Source organism: Athene cunicularia (genome assembly GCF_003259725.1).
Source record: "Athene cunicularia isolate RWA chromosome 28 unlocalized genomic scaffold, athCun1 chr28_part1, whole genome shotgun sequence".
Lineage (NCBI taxonomy): Eukaryota > Metazoa > Chordata > Aves > Strigiformes > Strigidae > Athene > Athene cunicularia.
The window spans coordinates 1,564,145-1,583,394 of record NW_020799139.1 but is presented as its reverse complement, the minus strand read 5'-3'; the positions used below and the strand labels follow the sequence as shown (position 1 = coordinate 1,583,394).

Genomic DNA, 19,250 nt, shown 5'->3' with positions numbered 1-19,250 from the left:
TTACCAAGAAAATATTACTGTTTCCATGAGTATATCTGGCTTCTTAACATTTCATGAGAATCCAGACCTACGTTGAACTGCTTTGAACTGCTGAATTACCCCAAATCTTACTTTCTAGGTTTGACATAAGAGACTCGCTCGCTAGAAAGTGCACGGATATGCAAAGGCTGCTGTCTGAAAGATCTTCGGCAGAGTATGCCAGTATGAAGAACACTTTGTTCTATAGTAGTGGACTTGAATACTAATGTATTAAAACATTTTCCAAGATTAAAGTTAGTCTTGTATTTAATTGTGCAAGCTAACAGCTTGGATGTCATCTTCTGAGGAAGAAACAACTGATTTTGTTCTCGGAAGTGCCTGTTTACCTCTCTCTTTGGCCAAGTTTGCCTGTTTTGTGATGAGATGGCTTACCAAAAAAATGGAATAAGCAACATGAAAAATATGACTAGCCTGGTTTGGCTCTGATCCTTTCTGAAGCCAAGAGTCTTCTCAGATCTTCTTGCAAGGCAGTTCAGATTTTATTTTACTACATTTTATTGATGGGCTGATCTTCTGATCTACTTCTGGAGTCTGCATAAAGCAGTTTCCTTTCCTCCATACGCCAGTTCTAAGAAGAGTCTCTACCTGCGGGCTTATTTTGTGTAGGATTCTAGACTTAAAGTGTAGGATGAATAACTGAGTTCATCTGAGTCTAAGAACACTAAACTCTTCCCTTGAAAACCTCAGCTGCCAAGGTTTTTTCATTGTAATGAACAAGTAGTACATATTTTAAGTGTACTTCTTATTTTTACACAAATTTGCAGCTCTTCTCTGACAAATTCTTGAATATTTTCTTTCCTTCTCAAAGTTTAAGCCGCGAGCAGGTGCAGTTCATGTATCTGCAGAGAATACTGAAGAAAACACTTAGAAGTCAGATATTTGGAAGTCATCTGGAAGTGGATCATCAGTTTTGTGAGACCATCAGTTTAGAGAGTCATTTCTGTTTCCATTAAATATTTGCTTTGCGGAAGTTCTTTTATTGAAAAAATCCTAAGAAATAAAACAAAAAGCTTGTACTCTTAAGGGACTATTTCAAAACTTACTGAAAGAGAAGACTGGATTAAGCTACTGTGCTTGAACAAAAAAGTGTTACCTAACTGCTTGGTGAAGCAGCTCTGAAGACATGAAAGATTTAACAGTGTTACCACAGATAAACATGCACGGTCTGATCATTCATCCTTTTCCGACTTGCACATCAATAAGGGATCTGTGACTGGATTACTGAAAGGGACAGAAGTACATATCACACTTTTTAGTGTACTTATTCTCCATCATTACCTTTCTAAAACTAGTCGAAAGTCTTCACTTGAATGTTACACTACCAAAACCTCCTTCACTGAAGCTCTCTCTAAAGAGTTGATCTTGAGCTGATGCATGTTTTGCTTACTCGCAGTGAGTGCTGTCTTGCTGATGTTTTCATCCTGCACCATGCTTCTTGTAGAGCAAAGAGCTTGTGGTACACCACTAATAGCACCCCACAGTAACGTGGCAGCATCTCAAGTTCTTAACTGACAAATATGCAAGAAAATGTGCTCTTCATTTATCAACTTGCCTGTGCCTGCTGTTTAAAGAACAAAATGATAACTCTTCCTCCATTAAAGACCCTACTGGTTGCAAGGGAATGTCTTCATTTTCATTCTATAGGAACAAACTTTTCCTTGCTTGTAACAACCAGTATTAGTTATGAATGCAAGGTTTGTTTTTTTGGTTTTTTTTTTTTCTTTACTGTATGGGTCTTTGAAACCATGAGAAACAAAATCATGTCACAGTGTAATTTTCTGATCACTCAGTTTTAGTTGCCTTGAAGCGCATAATCACTAAATAAAACCACGATGGCAGGTACAGAAAAATATGCTGGTAGTTCTGTTTTTTCCATAAACATCACATGTGTCTTCGCCTTTACAAGAAGTTGAAGCGTGAAGGCTATAAATACAAATAAGTTTATCTGGTTGTCACACTTGATTAAAGACATTTGATAGCCCAGACGTTTCTCATAGGCTTTACTTGGAGATGTTGTTCAAAATCCTTAAACGTTTTGGGCCACAGGCTACTTGGAAGATCATTGATTACAGTATTTGGCAGTGTATGCTCACCTGTTAAGGTCCCATTTGGGTGTGTTCTTAAGCCCCTCTTTCTTCCCTGTGCCTAATTAGCAGTTACACAGTGTAAAACTTGAGCCATTCAAACAAGGAGATCTATCAGTCACAGTCTGGTTTAGAATGACACTCCGGAACCAATTTGTTGGGCTCCGATTTATTTCTCAGACCCACTCAGAAGGGTTTAGCTTAGCTTTTAGCATCAGTGATGAAGCTGCCAGCGTTGCTGCTCACAGTTTTTATTTCCCTGCAAACTTCCAGTTCACCTCTTCTTTCACATTTACATTTTTGAGGGATTCTTGATGATATGTTACGCTATTTGCAGAAAGGCACAAGGCAAAGTGGAGTTTCACACTAGATTAAAATCCACTCTCTCAGTCCCAGATCAGCATTCTGAGCTGCTCTGATTTAACCTGAGTTTGCTGGGCAGAGTACCATTCGGTGTGCATTTGCTAACCACCTACTTACCCAATCTGGAAGAATTGTTGGTATCCAGATTGGAAAATGGTACCGTCCTTTCTGAGTGCAATTCAATTTAAAGTATACTGCTGCCTTGAGAATAAAGGTGAACATTGGGAAAATCTCAACCTGCTACCCTGGATGACTGTGGTATGGTCGGTCTTTTCTTGTGCCAAGCTTTTAATTTTGGACAAGATATCAGCAGAGCGGTATTGGTGCTGAGATTCCAGTGTTGCTCTCAAGTGGGTTATGTTTGCCACTTTTATCTTGTTTTACCAAGAGATGACCTTATGCTCCTTTTGCAAAAGGAATTTCCTTTTATTTTGACCTGCTTTTGCAGGCAGCTCTGATTTGAAAAATTTAAATACTTTTACATGTGAAACGTTTGTTATGCAGATACCTTGCCTTGTTTAAAGTTTACTAGCTTCTTTTCTGTTATTTTAGTTCCAGGCTCTCTTCCATGAAGACTGCAAGCTTCAGTGAACATTTTAACTAACTTCAGTGGTGTGTCTACTGTCTTTTGGTTGTTTTTTGCCATTAATCTTGTAGAGCAATTTGCTAGTTTCTGTTCCGTGCAAATTGGCAGTAGTGCTAAGCTAGTAACAATTAGATGCTTATGTTATTGGATAACTGACATTTCTTTTTAGTGTAAGTAAACATGTTAGCATTGTTAATCTTTTAATATCTGCAATAAATGTAGAACTAAACAATTTCTGGTTTAAATGTTTTGCTTGTGAATTTGGCCATTTGTAAGAGATATGCATCATTTTGGCACTAACAGTGGAATTGAGATTATGCAGTGTTATATTAGTGTAAAGCAGGATTTTATAGTGTATGAGGGAAGGAAGGTCCCTCTGTTTCTGTGCTGCTAAATGTCTCTGTTGAGAATACCCACTAAATCATTTCTTAGTTACTTCTTCATGTGGCTTCTAGTGCATTAAGTCCATACACAAACAGTGTTACTTTCCACATGAACGCCAAAACCATTGTGCCCCAGTCAGAATGCAAGAGTTTTACCCTTTATTCCCATATCCCAGGAATTAGTTGTCTCTCTGATTTTCTTGGTGTACTGATTTTAAAACAGCAAAACTTTCTCTTAACATATGTGTGTGGTTTACTGTTGCCTTTAAATTCAAATTCCTTTTTTAGACAGGATATGAGGGGGAAAATTGCAGCGAACTGAAATTTAACACTTGTGCAGCCGCCTTCTATCGAGAGGTAAACGAGAGTGTTCATTTGGGAAAGATACCAGCCAGGTCTCCTGTCCCCTGCTTTTATACTGACAGCTAGGAAAAGCTTACAGAGGCAAGTTCAAGCCCTGACTACACTCCTTTTCCTTCAAAAATGTGTTGTATGTAAGAACCTGGTTCTAGAAGAAAGGACATTTGCTCTCGCTGGAGAGAAATGAGGAGATCCCCATTTTGGGGGAGGTGCCCTAACAGAGTAAGACAACTACAGTCAATAATAACCTGTTTGGAGTAATTGTGTGGGACTAATAGAGATGTTTTCAATATTTCGCCTTCAAAGCTTTTCTTTGGTTTAATACAGTGACGTTTTTCCTATTTATTTTTTGGTTTTTTTAGACACTACAGCATCCTTAGTGTGAACACTTAATCTGTGCCGAGATGTTATTTCTCAAAATCAATGTACAGTATTTTTTTCTATCGATACTCCATTCTGCTTTGAGGTTAATCCTGATGTATTGTGCCCAAAGAAAGTTTGCACTCAGAAATTCAAATACTGTTATTTTGGATTGTTTTCTATCTTACAAGCAGGTGTATTTTCTAATTAAAAATTAATTCCTGAAAGTCCTGTTATCATCTTTAGTTCTGCATATCTCATGACTGAGTGGCCAATCACAACCAGACTGTAGATTTGAGCAATAATAAACACCTTAAATGAGAATATGCTCAAAAAACACTAGGGTACTTCTGAAATAAATAGATTTTTTGTGAACCTTGTTAAGTAGGTAACTTGCTGAATTGCAGCAAGTGTGGAAAATGTTTGCATTATCTGTGGGCAATAAAGTTACTGCTGTTTAAGAAAGTGCTAGCACACAGTGTGTTCTCTTCAGCTTTTTGTGCCTAATTCACATCATTAGAAGGTTGTGCTAATTCCCTTGAAAATTATTTCTTAGGCAAGACTTTGCTTTGAAGGGGAAGTTATAGTTTGTTATCCTGCCACTAGGTAATAATAGTAAAGCAGCAAATACAAAGCAATAAAATCTAATTTTTAAAACAGCTGCCTCTTTGTCAGAAGTTCATGATAGACTATTTGATTCACGGGGTTAACAAAAGTTCTATCTTTGAACAGTTTACAAGACCAGAAACATTTACAAGTTCAGAAACCGGAACTATTGTTGGATGGGAAATAAGAATTTTGAAAGACAATCTAAAATGAGCGATCATTAAGAGGTCATACAACACAAAAATGAAAAGAGAATCCGTAAGTTCTGGCTTTCTTTGATGCCTTACCAGTTACTGTGTGTTCCGATGTCAGTGGGAGGAAGGTGAGTAGAGGGAGTTCTGCCAAGGTCTGCCATAGTTTGTTGTATACACCGAGCACAGAAAAAGCCATGGTTTATTTTCCTGTTCAATCCTCATCATTAAATCGAAGTCACTAAGAGGATGTGTATCAGTTCTCATCCCTATGACTAATTTATGTCCATTTCCCCTAACTCCTAAAACCAAACATGAATACCAAAGACGTTCAGTTGTTCGGGGGTGTAATTTGACATAAAATCCTTGGGTTTCCACTGAGGGGCAGCAGTACCTTCCACCCGTTCATCCAGCGAGAAGCCGGGCGTTAGGCCAGGCAGCGGGTGAGCCGGGCTCTGCTGCAGTGGTTTTGCGTCACTGTCCCCTCGGTCTCAGCGCAGCCCCGAGCCCGGGCAGGCTGGATCCCACCAGACTCCGAGGCCCGGTCCCCGCCATCACCCGGTGCCGGGTTCGCCCCGGGGCAGAGCTGCCGGGTCCTCGTGCCCCAGCAAGCAGCGCCACGTGGCCGGGGTGGGTGGTGTCACGTGGGCGGTGTCACGTGGCCGCGGGCGGAGGCGCCAACGGTCGCTGCTGAGGGGAAGGGGCCTGTGGCGGTGCCGCCATTTTGGGGTGCGTGGGCCAAGGGCAGGGGGGCTGGTGGCCGGCCTCGGGCACAGCGGGATTGGATGCTGGGGGCCTGCGGGGGGGTCCCCTGAGGGGTGAGGAGGCTCAGTGCACCGAGCCTGCGTTCGGGTGTAGTTTAGGGAGCCTGGGGACACGAGCCGTCACCTCCCTCCTGCCCCTCAGCGCTGGGCCGCCTCTGCTCCGCCGCACCACGTGTGCGGCCCACAAGTGCCCGTCAGGGAAGGGGTTAAAGCAAAACGTGCTGTGGGAATCCAGGGACAGAATTAAGATTTATCTGCTGAAACAAAGATGTGATGGGGCAGGACAGCTGCAAACTCCTGGTGGCTGTAATTGCTAGGATCAGCCATCCCAGGTGCTGTGAACAAAGCTGGGAAAAAGTGCAAAAAGTGGAAAAAAACTGCTTGCAAATACCATACATCCGAGGAGATAGGTGCTGTTGGCCAAGGAGGTGTCTTGGCACATGGGTAACGTCTGTCTAGGCAGACTCACACCCTGGGTTACAATACCGGGGCTAACAGGAGTTATTTAATAGTTATCTGAGGTTTCCAACCAGATTTACTAATTTAAAAGTATTCTAACCCAAACAGTATTTTACTTGGATTATGCTAATGCAAATTATTTCCTTAGCTGTTGGCACTTGCTTACAGATGAAAGTGCAGAATAGGCAGAGATTCCCTTCTTTATTAAAGCAGATTTGGAATCTGGCTTTGTGCTTTCTCTAATTGCTGATGACAACTACCTGGCTTTCGTTTTGCTCAATTTCCTACCATTGGCTGGAGGGCATATTCATTTAGATGGACTGCCAAAGTGCCAGGTATAAAAGTACCTGATTCTAATTAACTTAATAAAATATACATTTTTTTCATAACATATCGTTGATTTGATATGTATATATATTATTTTTCTATAACATATATAAAAACTGGTGAATGACTGTAAGTAAAGCAGGTTTAGCTATGATTTTCCTTAAATCCCTAAAATAGCTGACTGCTGCAAAATGTTCCCACTTGTTCTTAACGTTTGTGAAATAATGCTTAGATACCATGCAGAAAACCTGAAACATCGCAGCCTGCAAATGAGAATCACAGACTTGGTGCAAAACTCGGTTTGCTGGTATAATAGCTTGGAATTGCCATCAGAGTAGAGTCTACTTCTGATTAGTATAAATACAGTAATAGCTGGAAAATCTTGTAAAACGGCATGGCTGTCCATCTCTTATAAAAAGGCAGGTAGCCAAATCCTACAGTGAATTTAAACTGCTTTTAATTTTAGGGCATCTGGAAGTAGTTATCTGAATGGAAAATGTAAGAGGTTTTGACAAGTTTCAGAAAATATTTGAAGACTACAGATACTTACTTTGGAGGGCTTCCACGGGACATTTTCAAGAACCATCAAGAAATTCCTGCCTGTAATTATTTAATGACAAGGAATAAAAACTGGGAAGAACTTATTTCTAGTTGAAGCTCTGAAAATGGGTAGCACTGCTGTTCTCCTTTATCTTGTTTTGCAATTAATACGAGAAACAAAATCATCTGCTGTGAACTGCATTTCCAGAAAAACAGTAAAATACCAAAGTAAGTGAAAAAATAGTAATTTCACAAGTAGAAAACCGCAGCAGAATGCGGGGAGTTTATTTTTTTATTAGGCGTAGAAAGATTGCTATGGACTGTTTCACCTCAAGTGTTGCAGATGCACTCATCCAAATGACAGCGAGGAACGCCTCGACAATAATTGCTGTAGCTGGAGGTTCTGGCTTATAAGTAATAATAATAGTGTTGTTTATTTTCCTGTAATAAATTGGGAAAAGAATAGCCTTGCATTTATTCAAATACTTTCATGTTATTTAAAAAATGATCTGGAAATGTGTATGAGCTTTTACCTTTGTTCTGTTACAATTTGTTTTCAATCTGGAATTTTTATTACCTAACGCTGTGATTCTAGTGTTAAGTAAGTTTAAAATAACTTATCTTCTATGTGTTGCAGCTGGAAGTATAAACACTTTTATGAAAGAAGGATTATCCAACGTTTCCACTCTCATTATGAATGAAGAAACCAATACCTTATTTGTTGGAGGCAGAGATGCGGTATTTGCTCTTGACTTGAGTAATATTTCTAGAGAAATAGCCAGGGTAAATTAAGGACTTTTTTTCCCCCATACCTTCTTTTAAAAAATACTTTGCTTGTGGTTTTCTTAATTTGAACATAATGTTCTGATTTTAAATGTACTGTTTCAAGGCTTGAAACTTTATCACAGAATTTTATTTTATTTTTTTTTAAGCAAAGCAATTCTTCAGGTTATTTTTTATTCCTTGTATGTTACAGAGATACATAGAGAATACTTATTTACCACAGTTGGTTCAAAGTTAGGATAAGTTAGGGTTTTTTTTCACACATAATTTTTGGGGGGGGGGAAATTGCACCATACCCCCTTACAAGTATTTTTGGCTTTTAGGAATACTGGTTTGCTACACAGTATTGGTAGAGGAAAGGACAAGGTAGGAACATCTGTTTCCCTAAGTTACTAACTATAATGAAAAGGGCTACAGTATCAAGCTTCTTTTTAATAAATGAAGTAAAATCAAGTTCATTTAAATCTGTGGGTTTTTATCCCTTGTTGCTAAGGAAATTTTCAGATGCAATCCACTACACTTTGTAAATTTTATTTTTATTTTCAGATAAAATGCCAGAACTACATTCTCTGCCTCTGTAAGATAAATTACTTTAACTTGTATGTTTGTGGAACCAACACTTATTACCCAACTTGTGATCATATGGTAATTATGTTTGAATACATACAGACCTGTCTTAAAATATTCCTGTTGAAAATTAGAAGCTTCCCTAATTTTTTTATAAGAGTATGAAAGACCAGAAAATTACTTAGCAAATATTTTTTTCACGGTATTTAAATGATTGTTGCCATAGGTTATCCATGAGGCAAACATAAGCTTGCAAGGAAAAGCTGAAGAGAGCAAAGTGTCCATTTGAACCAGCTCAAAAGCACACATCTGTTTTTGTAGGTACTGACATGCAACTTGTAATTATTTTCTTAATCTAAACTAAATTATTGGATACCATAATCCTAATTCTGTTTCTTCATTCAACCCCAGTTTTTTCCTTATGTCTTTGCATTTTAAAAATAAATATAGTTCTTTGTTTCTTCTTACAGGTGGGGAATTTTATTCAGCTACTTCAAATAATTTCTTGGGAACAGAACCCATAATACTCCACAGCATGAGAAACCCTGTAAGAACAGAGTTTAAAACATCATAGCTAAATGGTAAGAAGGTTTTTTTATATATTTCGGTCTCTTGAACTTTAATTTAGTGTATAAATTCTCTCTAGAATGTAGCAGTATGAGTAGTATGTTATGTGTTGGTTTTGTAGTGTGAGCTTTTGAACTAAAGGCAGAATTTAAAAGAAATTCATGACTATGGAATACTGTGATGAGATGAGCCACAAGAGTTCCTTCTCTTAATATTTGATAGATTCATAAATACTTTCCAGCCCTTTCCTTGTCTACTAATCCACAAAAAAAGTTCAGTTAGACTTAAATTTTAAAATTTCTGCCATTTATGTTTTTCTTGGAATAAACTTTAAGTGTTTTGTGTATTTATGTGTTTCAGAACCAAGCTTTGTCAACATGGAAATAGTGCATGAAAGTGAATCTAATCCAAATGGACATAATGATAAAATGTATGTGTTCTTCACTGAAACAGCTGTTGAATTTGAATTCTATGACAAGCTTCTGGTGTCCAGAATTGCCCGTATCTGCAGAGTTAGTATCTGTAGCATAAAGATTTTGTTTAGTGTATTTCAGATGAAGTTTCCTAGTCGAGTGATTAACAAGGGTATCTATGCTGGCTAACCAAACAGAATTGTCACAGGCATTTTATTTCTGGACTACCTTCCTCTTTTTCCTGCTGGAACAGAATCAGCTGTTGAGGTTGCATTTGAGATTTAAACCTTTTTTTCTTTGCCTTTGCACTGAGATTTGTATTGAAAACCCAACTATGTTTTTCCCCAAATCAATGCTATTAGGTGAAAATTACATCTATTTCTTTATGCATTCTACAGCGTTGATGTTATTTCTTCATTTAGGGTGATCTTGGTGGAAAACGCATATTGCAGAGAAGATGGATATCATTTTTAAAATCCCGCCTTTCCTTTTCCATTCCAGAATTAAACTTCCATTTCGATATTGTCCAGGACATCTTTTTACTAAGGAGAAGGAAATTTTATGGAATTTTTTCCCAACAATGGTGAGATAGAGGGCTACATATGACTAAACTTTGTAATGCACTGAGTAAGGATTCTCACTTCAGTATGAACAGTCTAAGTACAGCCTTTTGGCTTTAACTCTGAACAAGAAGCTACCAGCTACTTACGCTGCATGTTTTAATGGACCACGTTTGTTTTTCTTACAGCTTGATCCAACTGAGCAAACATTATCATCTGAAACAAAATGTTTTTGGTTCCTGGGCCAGAGCCTTCAATTAAAGACTAACCAAAAGCTTCTCTTAAGCCAAGTTTTTAGAGTTAGGTTTTCTCTAGTCGGATAGTGGGGCAATTAAAACTAATTACATATAAAATTACATAATTACATACACAAAGCCCTGGATTCTTCTGGTCTTTATAGCACTAAAGGAAATAGCTGACATTTCAAGGTGCAGAATTATTCTCCTGTTCCAAAAGAAATATCTGTCATGGCCTGCTCGTCCTATGTAATGTTCTGTGAAAATGAAAGCAGACTCCAAACAAGTACAAGTTTTAGCATTAACTTGCTTTTTCCTAATGCTCTGACTAATGAAGAAAAACAAGACAAAGTGGATCAAAACTTTACATGTCAAAAAATACTGATGACAAAGTAGCTGTGAGTAGGTAATTCTCATGTTTTATAAAAGCATCAGAATTGTGGGAATGCAGCACAGTCAGCACTGTGCAGCTTAACCTGCTGCCACCTATTTACCTGTCAGTTTATGCCCACTGGAGCTAATGCAAGCTTTCTTTCTGGTTATGGCAGGTTGGGTTTTGTGTGTCCTAAACCAGGAATTTGTAGAACGTTTATTCCTTTGGGTGTGGCAAAGAGATTTAGTCTTGGTATTCACTGGTAGAATTGAAATCACATCAGTGTCTGATCCAGACACTCCTAAACGTCTACTTCAGTTTTCAGTCATCATTTTGAAAAGCATTGTAATTGGAGGCAAAGAGGAAAAGTATTGTGTTTTTCAGTAAGATGAGTTAAAGGGATTAGAAGAAGAATTAATGGTCTGTGTCAGAAGTGTGGAGCCAAAGGGAGGAGAATCCTGTCAAAACATTGATTACCATAATACTGGGGCTCATCTCTCTGTTCACAGGAAAGGTTGTCAAAAGGTCTCCATTCTCGAAGTTGTTTAAGTTTATTTGAGGGCGGTTACTTGATTAAAAAAAAAAAACAAACAAAACCAAACCCACCATCTTTTATGAATGTTTTATTCTTTTCTTAGTGAATCATGAAAACTGCAACACAGAACTATTTTTCGTGTTACGTATCTTTTCACTAATCCTGAAAAAGATACAGCAGTGTGCACTGTGGAGACTGGGTTATTTTACAGTATTTATTTCTATATAAAAGCCAATAAAATTGGTTTTTTTTTTTTTTTCTAAGGGGAAGATTAGACCTATCAGCTGTTTGTGCATATAGTATGAAAAATATTCAGGAAGTCTTCTCCAAAGGAAGCTACAAAGGACCAGTAACTGTAGAACATTCCCCTGTTAATGGTATATAGGGGAGAAGTGCCAGTTCCACATCCTGGTGCTGTAAATATGAATTTTCTTTTTCTCATTAAACAACAGCCTCTGGATTATCATTTTTGCTAGCAAATCATGAGCTCATGTTTTACCAATATAAATGCAGTGTTTACAGTCAGCAAAGAGATACCCGCTCTCTCATTCCATCCTACAAAGGTTCCTAGAAAAGCTACCTTGCTTACAGTTCTGCTCCACAAGCAATGTGGGATTATTATCTAGTTCATATAGTGTGAGGAGAATAATTATTTTTATCTTTTGGCAATAAGTAGAAATAACCGAATGTTTAGAAGGAAATACACCTTTTTGGTGAAATGTAAAAGCACTTGTAATCATGTTCTTTATGTTTTGTTTCTAGTGCACTGATAATCTTGCCCAGAGTGTTGGATATAATGCTTCTTTTGACTTGCCTGACAAAGTTTTGCAGTTTGTTAGAGATCACCCTCTAATGGATAATTCTGTAAATCCAGTTGGTAACAGACCAGTGCTGTTACCAACTATACAGAGGTTCCAACTATACAGGATTGTAGTAGACAGAGTGACTGGCCTAGATAAACATACAGTGTTATGTTTCTAGGAACAGGTAAGTGTTTTTATTTTAGGAAAAAATAGTAGACATTTTAATGTATTTTGTTTCAGATTTTTCTTCTGAGCCTTCAAAAAAGTGGAAGTTTCATCAGCCCTGTTTGAAGTTTTGCATTCAGAAGCTGTTTTGCTAGTTTAATATTTTCATCCCAGTTAGATTAAATGTGTTTGGCTTGTTGGACATTAAAAGACTCTCTTTAGAAACTTTCCATATCAAAGGAGACTTGACATAATAATATTTGCAAATTCAGGGGTTGTTTGAGGTCTTTTTTTGTCCCCTGAAAAAAACATTGCTTCTCTCTTATTGAAAGAAAAAATAAGAATTGCTTTGAAGAATTTAAAAAAAATTCCCTATGCCTGGGAATGTCTTCTGAATCTCTATCTAAATTCAACATGAATTATCAGGCTAAAATGTTATGCTATGTTTAAACAAGCTTATCTTTAGAATACATTTCATTTTATGTAGATGATGGATATTTGCATAAAGCTTTCAGTTGTGATGGGGAAATGTTCATTGTGGAGGAGCTACAGCTGTTTCTGTCTCCGGAGCCTGAACAGTCTCTCCGGCTCTCTTCTGAAAAGGTAGAACTTCTGTCGCTGCATATGGAAAGCGACTGCTGAAATAGCTTGCCTCGGGCCTTGCTCTTCTGTGTTGTCCTTCTGGCTTTTATAGAACCCGTAAATGTCTCATAATTCTGCTTCTATCGTGTATTTGTTAATAATGGATGCACGAAACATCTTTTTTTTTTTCTGTAGAAGAATTTGTGTTTGTCGAAATATAACTGAAACAAGACTTCATTAAAAAATTAGGGGAGGAACTCTGTCATTGCTATGGAAAGCTGGGGGTTTTCTCATTCATATCACCATTTATTCTTAAGAGATTTTTAGTTTACTGATATTTTAATAAATACCAGAAAAATCTTACAATCCCTATTAGAAAATAGCAGCTTAAAAATCTCACTGGCTGTTGTAAAAGAACTCCCTCCTGCACTCCCAGGGAATGCTCTACATCAGGTCCCTGTCTTGAGTGGTGCAGGTCCCAGTGTCCGTGTGCCACCGGTCCAAGGACTGCTCAGATTGCATCTTGGCACAGCATCCCTGCTGCACCTGGTCCCAGCCTGCTGAGGAATGTCTTCTGCTGGCAAATCAAACCGCTCAGACTTCAGTAAGTGAAAAGCTCCTGTTTCAGCTGCACGCCTGAGGTGAGATTGCTTTATCAGGCACTTGTAATGGCTGTAACTCAGAACCAGGATGATTCCTAGAAATTGAATGGTACAAGCTGGAACACTTCTTGTCTGTGTTTTCATCTGTTTGGTTTTGGGAAGGTTTTTTTTCTTAGTTGGGTTGGTTTCTTTTTTTTTCAGGAATTTAATTCAAAGTGTGAAATATGGGGATGCTTCCAGCTGCCTTAGTGTAGGTATGCGAATGTTTGTTTTACAAAAGAATATTTTAACTTCATGGGACCAAAATGCTTGTTCAGTTTGTGTGCACTGGAATTCTTGCATGATAGTATCCCACAGAGTTAAAATAATGTTGATTATTACTTTTGAACTAACACTAAAGCAAACCACACTGAGCTGGTACTGCCTAATGCTCTTAACCCTCTCAATCAAAATGTCAGAATACCTCAGTTCAGACTGAATCTCTGACTCTCAGGAGAGACATAAATGTGACCTGTTGGAAGTTATTGGTGTCCCTCCCACACCCACTTTGCAGAAATCACACGACACATCAACACATCAGCTGTCCCATTAAATCTGTCACTACTTCAGGATGCTGTTCTGCAGATACATGACATACTACGCAAGAGTACACTTAAAAAGAAGGCTATTTGTTACCAGCCATTTAAAGTTACTTTTATTATTTTTAGTGGGAGTTGGATATGAATTACTTTTAATGCAGAACTGCAGGTGTGTGATCTGGTATTATGCAGTGACTTCATAGTGAGTTGCAAGATACACTGCTTTCTTCATGACACCAGATGTATCTCTTACCTCCACTTACGTCTCTTTAAAGGCAGAGTTGTCATTACTCTTGTATATTTTAGACTGCACGACAAATGTTAATCAGGCAATCAGCGGGACAGAACTTTCACATTGCTGATGGAAGCATTTTGTAGACATCAGAGCATCTCTGTGAAGAGATGTCATTAACCAGTATAGAGGTTGAGGCACACAAAGGTGAATTTGTTTATGCATGACCTGTACAGGTGAGGCCAAATCAGATTAAAATCTGGAAGCTTTAAACTTCTAGTCCCATTTTCATTGTGTTACACACCAGTGGGAATAAGGCCAGCAAGATGTCACTGATAGTCAGAGATGTCAGTGATGGGATTTCTTTGTCTTGATCCCTTACCTCTTTATTACCCATTGTCAAGACTGGTGAATTAAATTTTATATGTATTTGAATATGTATTTGGTCATACACATTAAACTAAATTCCCAGTGGTCTTACTCTAAAAAAAAAAAATCTTCATAATTTCAGAGAAGAGTGTGAGAAACTGTCTCTCCACTCTTGGAAACAATGTTTATTTGAAATGTGCTCCTCTGTTGAATCTGGCGAGCATAGTGTGGAAGTTTAATGGGAGCAGACTTCAGGCTGAGGACTCTAAATATCAACTCTATGATGGAGAAATAGCAATATTTAACATGACAATCGATGCAACTGGATTCTATGATTGTCTCTTGGTAGAGAAATCCAAAGGGAAGGAATTCCTTACCACTGTGGCCCGCTATGCCCTTTATGCCCGAGAAAAGAGAGGGAGCAAATGTTATTGCCACAGCAAATAATGAAGCAGGAGCTGCGTGTTTTCAGCCTTCATTACCACCTTCTTTACCAAATGAGGCAGCAAAACAGGGATCTGTGGACAGCCGGATAGAGAAGCTTGTTTTAAAACTCCTGGTAGCTGGATTTGCTCTTCTTTTCTTTTCTTTTCTTTTCTTTTCTTTTCTTTTCTTTTCTTTTCTTTTCTTTTCTTTTCTTTTCTTTTCTTTTCTTTTCTTTTCTTTTCTTTTCTTTTCTTTTCTTTTCTTTTCTTTTCTTTTTTTTGTTGTTGTTGTTGTTGGTTTGGAACTTCTACAGGGGCCATTTATCTCTGCCTTGGAAGAGCAGAGAAACCAGCTCAAAACCCACCAGTGCAGCTGGCTTGGGAAGTCCAGCACCAGCTATGGAGGGGTCAGGCAGCGTGGGGAAGAGTTCAGCCACGCAGACGGACAAAGCTGGTGTTAACAAATCTGGGCCCGTGAGCTTCTCCTAAGGAGCACAGAGAGCTCCGGCAGCCTGCAGCTCACAACGCTCTTCACTGAGATGACATAACGTTTCCTGTTCAGGAATGTGGAATGTAAATTTGGGTAAGAGTCAGAGCTCTGAATTGAAGATGACAAGCTGTATTGTGTATTAAATAGATGTGTTACCAGTTACTGCTTTTAAAAGCACAATTCCTTGTTTGGAAACCTTTTTGACATGATAGATCCATAAGAATAAATTTCTTTCAAAAATTGACACTGATCCACTTTTTTGTCATGCTGGGGTTGCCCAATTACAGAAATTAATACTTCAGAAGCTAATAATACTTCGTGTTTAGTGCTTTCACCTTCAGACTTTCTGTTTAATCTACGAATAGCAACTAATTAAGTCTCCCAGTGCCCCAGGAGGTTGCTACTATCCTCATTTTACATGTGAGGTTAAATTACTTGTCACTGACCATAGCGAGTATTGGTGTCAGATCTGGTGCTTTGTTAGAAGTTCCTGAGTCATCTTCCTGTATATTATCTTTCTCTATTTTCCTCTCCTTTCCCTTTATTTAGGCTTTCAAAACACTTTCCATGCATTTATTTTTCTAACGTGTTTTTAGTGACCTTTATGATACATCTGCCTCTGTCCAAAAATGTCATTTTATGTACTGCATTGTTGTTCTGACTTTGTTGCTGAGGTGTGGTCAAAATTCAGACATTGTAGCTCCTTTTGTTAAAGGCCACTGAAAGTTAAGCATTTTTTCGGAGACACTTTTTTCAAATAAATGTTCTCTTCTATTTTCTTGTTTAAAAAAGAACATGGGTTCCTGATCACGAAAATCCCTTAACAAAAGGCTATGCTGCCTCACCCTGTCTCTTGCCAGACATGCATAAAGTACAAGGTTGATGCTCTTCTAGCCATGGACAGCTCATTTTTTTCCCAGTTTTTACATAGCTATGGAAGAAGAAACCTGCTTGGAAATGGATCCTCCTATGTGGAAGTCTTTACCAGTTGTAGCAAGACCCCTGCTTTCCAGTTAAACAGGAATGCTTGGAAACGAAGATGATGTGTACAGCCGAGATACCTGGATGGGAAGAAAAAACAGATAAGTAGCTATTTGGTGTTTTTTCTCCCTTAAAACATAAATATGTTAAGTTTCTTTACACTGGAGCAAAGTCACATTCTTTTTTTTTTTGAATGCTTGCTTTCTCCATAGATCAAATTATTCTTCTGTTGTGCTTCATAACAACAGGTTCTTGTGTATTATGTGCAAAAAACACAGAAGGAAGGTTGAGGCCACTTGCAAGAAGCAAATTCACGTGTTACTGTCTCTGTTCCACTGCTATTTATCAACACAGCGATGTCTGCACTCCCGTGGGAAGACGTCAAGGTGGGAACAACACCAGCCTTTCTAGCGAGGGGAAGCCAGAGGCACGAAGTGTGAACAAGAAAACTATATAAAATGGACGTCTGAAATTTAGAAGACTGGATAGCTGCTGGCAAACTGTTATGCCAAGACCCACCTGGCTGTGTGTCAGTGATTGTGTCAGCGCAATGCAGAAACAAGACCTGAGGTGTGTGTCTTGTCTCGCAGTTTGAAAGGGAGTCTGCTTCCCCGCAGGGTTCCTTTCCCTGTAGTCCTACTCCCTGTATGCAAAGGGTTATATCAAAATTAATGATGCAGGCTGGACAGGGGCGTGTAACTAATAACATAGGAAGGGATATCAAAATTTCCATGATTTTCTTTGGGGACGCTTACCCTCTTCCCATAGTGGAAGGAAGTGCAGATGAATATAAAACCCCATTTCAGAAAATCCTCACAAGGCTACCAGCATTTGGTTTTAGTTCAATTCCTGCTGATCTAATTACCCTAATTTAAACATGTAAAATAATTAGCTTCTAAGAGAAGTCGTAGATAAGTTACAGTTAACAGGTCGATATGAAAGATACTGTGCCCTACTTTCAGTAGTGTCTTCGGAGCAGTTTTAGTCCTTTTGTCATTGGTTGCCACGCTGCACGGCGGAAGGACAGCGAATATGGGGCGAGGGGAGCGCTGGTGCTCCACGCTGCCACGGAGCAGAGGCAGCCCTTGAGCTGCTTGTTCAGCTGCCAGCTCAGGACAGCCACCCAGTGCTGCTCCAGCTTGCGCCCTGCAATGGCTCTTGTGAGCGTACCCCAATATGCTGTGGAAACACAAACCTTCCCCGTCGCCTCTAACCTCGCTCCAGCTCTCTTGGTGCCAAAAATCTTTTGTGCTGGCAGCTGCTGCCATTGTTTCAAGCAGAGCATTACCTCAGTGTGCTCCAAACATGTCTTGATGTCACGTTTAAACTTATGGGCAGCAAACCATAACCCCAAACACAGGGGCAATAGTAGTGGGGACACTGGAGACAAGGAATTACACCCATCTCACTAAACTTCCCTTTGAAATATGTTATAAAATAGGGTGGAGGTAAAACCTGAAAGTGGAGTATGGGAAGTGGTGTTATTGCTAGTGTTTATGCTGCTAGTATTGAACTCTGATATGAATATTGATAAATTATGAATGCTACTTCCACCTTTTAGTGTAAAATTACAAGTATGGAGCTTACTATTTTGCTGCAAGTTCTGAAGTTATTAACCCATGGAGAAATTAATGTGCAGAACTGTCTGGGATTAACAAAATCTCTCTTGGGAAGATTTCCTATTAAATTGTCCTGATAAGTTAAGAAATGTAAAGGAGACTGGGATCACCCAGCGGTGACATAACTCAGCACCACTGAGTCTGCCCATGGGAAGCTTCGTGTTAGGGTAGTGGCATAGTTTAAGGCAAAACTGAGGCATTTGTGGGAATCGAGTGAGGAGTGTTGGTGTTCGGTCAGGGTTTGAGTGCACTGGTAGGGGTGTCTGGGAGGAAATGTGGGGATAGTTTCCTGCCAAAGCCAAGCTTTAGGTTCTTTACTAGGCATGTTTGTACGAGACACTCGCACTGTTATTATCTGTTCTACAAACGGTGTAAAGCTTGTCTGCAGCTTCAGAGTTACTGACTTGAAGCCCAGAGTAACTGCACCCTGCCCAGGACAGCTGATACGGGTCAATTCTGATGTTTTTCACAAACACGTTAGAATAGGTGCTGTTCATGTGTGGGCTCACGCCGGGGCAGATGCACACTGGGCTTTGGCTACGGAGCAGAACACGAGCAGCACCCGGAGCCGCTGCCATTTGCAACCTGTTGGATCTAACCCTGAAAAGGAGCAGACGAGGGAAGGTCCCTTCCTGGTCTTGACTTCTGTCACCTTCATGAGGCCAGGCTACTGCTGCTTCTCTACCCTCATGATTAAAAATACATCTTATTCCTAGACTGACCCGTTCAGCGTCTGCTTCCAGCCCGTGGAGTTTGTCACCCTTGTTCTGGCTAAAGAGAAAAGCACTCATGCAGAAAATTTCTTTCCACCAAGAAGTTATGGTTATGATCAAGTCAGGCCGTGTCCTTTCTTTGATGAGCAGATGAAGCGCTTTTATCCTTTCGACGCAGAGTGTATTTTGTTCTCTCTCAGGGCTCTCCTGCGAGCCCTCTGCAGTTGTTCAGCACCCTGAGGGGGCGGGCAGAGGGTTCCCCGGGGAGCAGAGGGCCCGCTCCTGGGCCCGGTTCCTCTCCGTGCCTGGTTGTCAGGGCTGAGGGCTGCCTTAGCTCTGACCACAGCGGCACGCTGGGAGTGGCTGATGCTAATAATCCACTCCGCTTCCCCAAGCCTTTTCAGCCTCCCTTCTTCCCAGGGTATTTTCTCATTTCATCAAACTGTATTCACGACTGACGTTAATTTTCCACTTGTGTATAAAACGACTTCATAAAAGACAGAACAACAAAGCGCGCCCTATTTCCGATAGCAGCCGTCTAGACTAAGATGAAAGAACGCAATTTTGTTGTTGTTTTCATGGGCGGGCAGCGCCC

General features: G+C 39.5%; 2 protein-coding genes across 4 annotated transcripts in view; both read left to right on the top strand.

Moving 5' to 3' along the window:
• The window catches only part of SUGP2 (SURP and G-patch domain containing 2), a 29,233-nt gene extending 12,823 nt beyond the window's left edge, over nt 1–16,410 (top strand). The window contains exons 9-18 of one of the 3 annotated variants that reach the window (XR_003400031.1): nt 3,744–5,039; nt 6,989–7,290; nt 7,700–7,845; nt 8,169–8,490; nt 8,639–8,733; nt 8,883–8,993; nt 9,340–13,287; nt 13,450–13,502; nt 15,167–15,435; nt 16,263–16,410. The gene's annotated coding sequence lies outside the window, so the exon portion shown is untranslated. Of the gene's footprint in view, nt 1–118; nt 3,302–3,743; nt 5,040–6,988; nt 7,291–7,699; nt 7,846–8,168; nt 8,491–8,638; nt 8,734–8,882; nt 8,994–9,339; nt 13,288–13,449; nt 13,503–15,166; nt 15,436–16,262 lie in introns of those variants that run through there. The other 2 variants (XM_026865044.1, XM_026865045.1) reach the window with 2 other exon arrangements.
• Nucleotides 16,411–16,771: 361 nt separating this feature from the next.
• Nucleotides 16,772–19,250, top strand: part of HOMER3 (homer scaffold protein 3) — a 26,022-nt gene continuing 23,543 nt past the window's right edge. Inside the window, exon 1 of the mRNA XM_026865046.1 lies at nt 16,772–16,893. Within this exon, the coding sequence (XP_026720847.1) occupies nt 16,829–16,893 (65 nt within the window). The 5' untranslated portion in view covers nt 16,772–16,828. The remainder of the gene's footprint in view (nt 16,894–19,250) is intronic.